This window comes from Notothenia coriiceps, unplaced genomic scaffold (assembly GCF_000735185.1).
Source record: "Notothenia coriiceps isolate Sejong01 unplaced genomic scaffold, NC01 NC01_scaffold00033577, whole genome shotgun sequence".
In the NCBI taxonomy this organism is placed as follows: Eukaryota; Metazoa; Chordata; class Actinopteri; order Perciformes; family Nototheniidae; genus Notothenia; species Notothenia coriiceps.
Window position 1 is genome coordinate 1 of NW_011366278.1, and position 2,151 is coordinate 2,151.

At 43.8% G+C, this 2,151-nt stretch overlaps 1 protein-coding gene across 1 annotated transcript; it reads right to left on the minus strand.

Moving 5' to 3' along the window:
* Positions 1 to 950: 950 nt before the first annotated feature.
* Positions 951 to 1,473, minus strand: LOC104961660 (niban-like protein 1). The gene is made up of 2 exons (XM_010789988.1): positions 1,337 to 1,473; positions 951 to 1,082 (listed from the first exon to the last, which is right to left on the minus strand). Exons 1-2 carry the CDS (start codon positions 1,445 to 1,447, stop codon positions 951 to 953), a joined length of 243 nt encoding a protein of 80 aa, XP_010788290.1. The 5' UTR covers positions 1,448 to 1,473.
* Positions 1,474 to 2,151: the final 678 nt, after the last annotated feature.

Sequence of the window (2,151 nt, forward strand, 5' to 3'; positions counted from 1 at the left end):
ATTTACGGGTGTACAATTCTCCGTTATCCAATGAGAATGGACGCTCACATTGCCTTTAAAGGTCCCATTTCATGGCCATTTCCACTGATCATAATTCCATTGTTGAGGTCTACTAGAATAGATTTATATTGTGCAATTTTCCAAAATCACTTTGGTTTCTCATACAGCATCTCTGTAAACTACGTGTATTCACTGAATTTCACTCTCTGCCTTTAACGGCTCGTTGTAGCTCCAATAGCTCCAGCCCCCACCCTCCCTGTGACGTTGTGAATCGCACTGAGCTCCGTGGAGGTGTGGTTTCCTTGTTTAGCGATACACAGCGAAACACAGCGAAACTTACCCTGAGCACACACAAAGTCACAGCCGAAGTAAAAACAATAAGTGTGGCTTGATATTGAGTAAGAAAAAGGTTGATAAATGCTGTGAGAATGGGTCTGCAGAGAGAATTTCGCCGCGATCCCAACTGTCTGTTATCAGCCTGTAGCCAGGGAGGAGAGATCAGCAGAGCTGCCTGCACTGAGTGTGTGTGTGAGGAAGTCAGTGGATTGGTCAATTTGGACCAATCAACGGGGGCTTAACGTAGCGGCTCCACGGATTGGTCCATTTGAATCTATGGACAGTGACGTATCTCCAACGAGGCGTTTTTTGGGTTTTGTGTTAGAGTTATACTCGCTACAGGGTGTACTTTGAGGGTTTTGACTCCGCAGACCGTTTACATACAGAAAAACCTTCATAACACACAGGGAGACGGGTAATAACCGGAAAAGCATGACATGGGACCTTTAAAGAAATAAACTAGACTTCATTATACCAAACTACTACAACTATGGGAAGCGTATATTAGTGTTTTATATTTACACTCTTACCTTATTTCTTTTTACGTTTAATTTTGTTGTGTTATTCAGGATTGTATATACACACACATACCAAATGATGGCATTCATGTCTCATTAATCCTGCAGGTTGGGACTCACCGAGCCGCATGCCGGGCTGAGCTGCTTCAGCATATAGGGGATGAAGATCTGCAGCAGAGCCTCGCGGAAGAATCGCTTCCTCACTGTGCTGCTGTCATAGTCAAATTTCTGAACCCAAAATAATTGAACAAACACTAAAGCATTACTAACACCAAAGGAGTTTTTTTAAGAAGAAATATTTTTTGAGTCAACTGCTTTGTTCCCAAACTAAATGTGATCAGGAAAAGAGGCCGCAGACGATCAAATTCTGCCAATTCGGCCTGGGTTACACATTGACTCTGGGTAAATACCTCGTACACCCCCACTTCAAAACATCAGTTTTTTCTTTAGGTTATTAGTAAACTGTGAGTGTGTGTGTGTACCTTAATGACTCTGTCCTGGCAGCGCTGGATGGCCTTACAGAGCTCCTCTGTACCCTGAGACTCCAGACTCTGGTGGAGAATCTGCTCAAATGTATACACTGCATGGTCCATTTGCTGGGGACACACAGAGAGAGAGAGAAAGAGACCAATACATTACATTAAATAACTTGAGTGAAAATAAATCAGTACATTTGCGAAATTTGATTGATGATATTAGATCGTTAAAAGGACTTCAACATGGCACAGTGATGTGGACGGACAGGAAATGTGATCAGTCACAACCCTAAATTGAATGAGAGAGTTGAAGTAATATATGCTGCTTCAAGCAGGGTCGGCGTCATGGGTGGGCATTCGCGGGCCATGCCCCCCCAAATGAGTCACTGTGCCCCCCCTGCCAGGCCAGGCAAGCCCTGCCACTTTGCCGTTTTTTTAATTAATTTTTTTAGTGAAAATGTTTCCACTAAATCTTTTTTGTGTGAAATAAATCAGAAATAAAGAATATAAATAAAAAACACAGCCTGAGGTGTGCTCACTGGTGATTGGTGTGTTTCTTGACCAATGACCCCGGCCTTTGATTTGTTGTTATTAATTCAAAAAATGCGCGCATAATTAGCAAGTCAGTGAGACGAAGCTAATGCTCGGACTGTCGGACAGTAATAAAGTAATGGATATACGTAAATGGCTGCAAGGTGCAGCTGCTACACGGCCTCCTCCAACTCCTCCACCTCCTGAAAACGAAGGGAATAATGCACCCATCTCCAGCATCGCCGGCGGCACCACCTCTGAAGAGCTGGAGCCGTGCTCTTCGACCAGCC

What these genes read in the sequence shown, in the direction of transcription:
- LOC104961660 (XM_010789988.1), bottom strand. Translation starts at nt 1,447, where the DNA reads ATGGACCATGCAGTGTATACATTTGAGCAGATTCTCCACCAGAGTCTG. An exon ending in GCCAGGACAGAGTCATTAAG is followed by an intron (nt 1,083 to 1,336) that starts GTACACACACAC and finishes TTTTGGGTTCAG; the next exon opens with AAATTTGACTATGACAGCAG.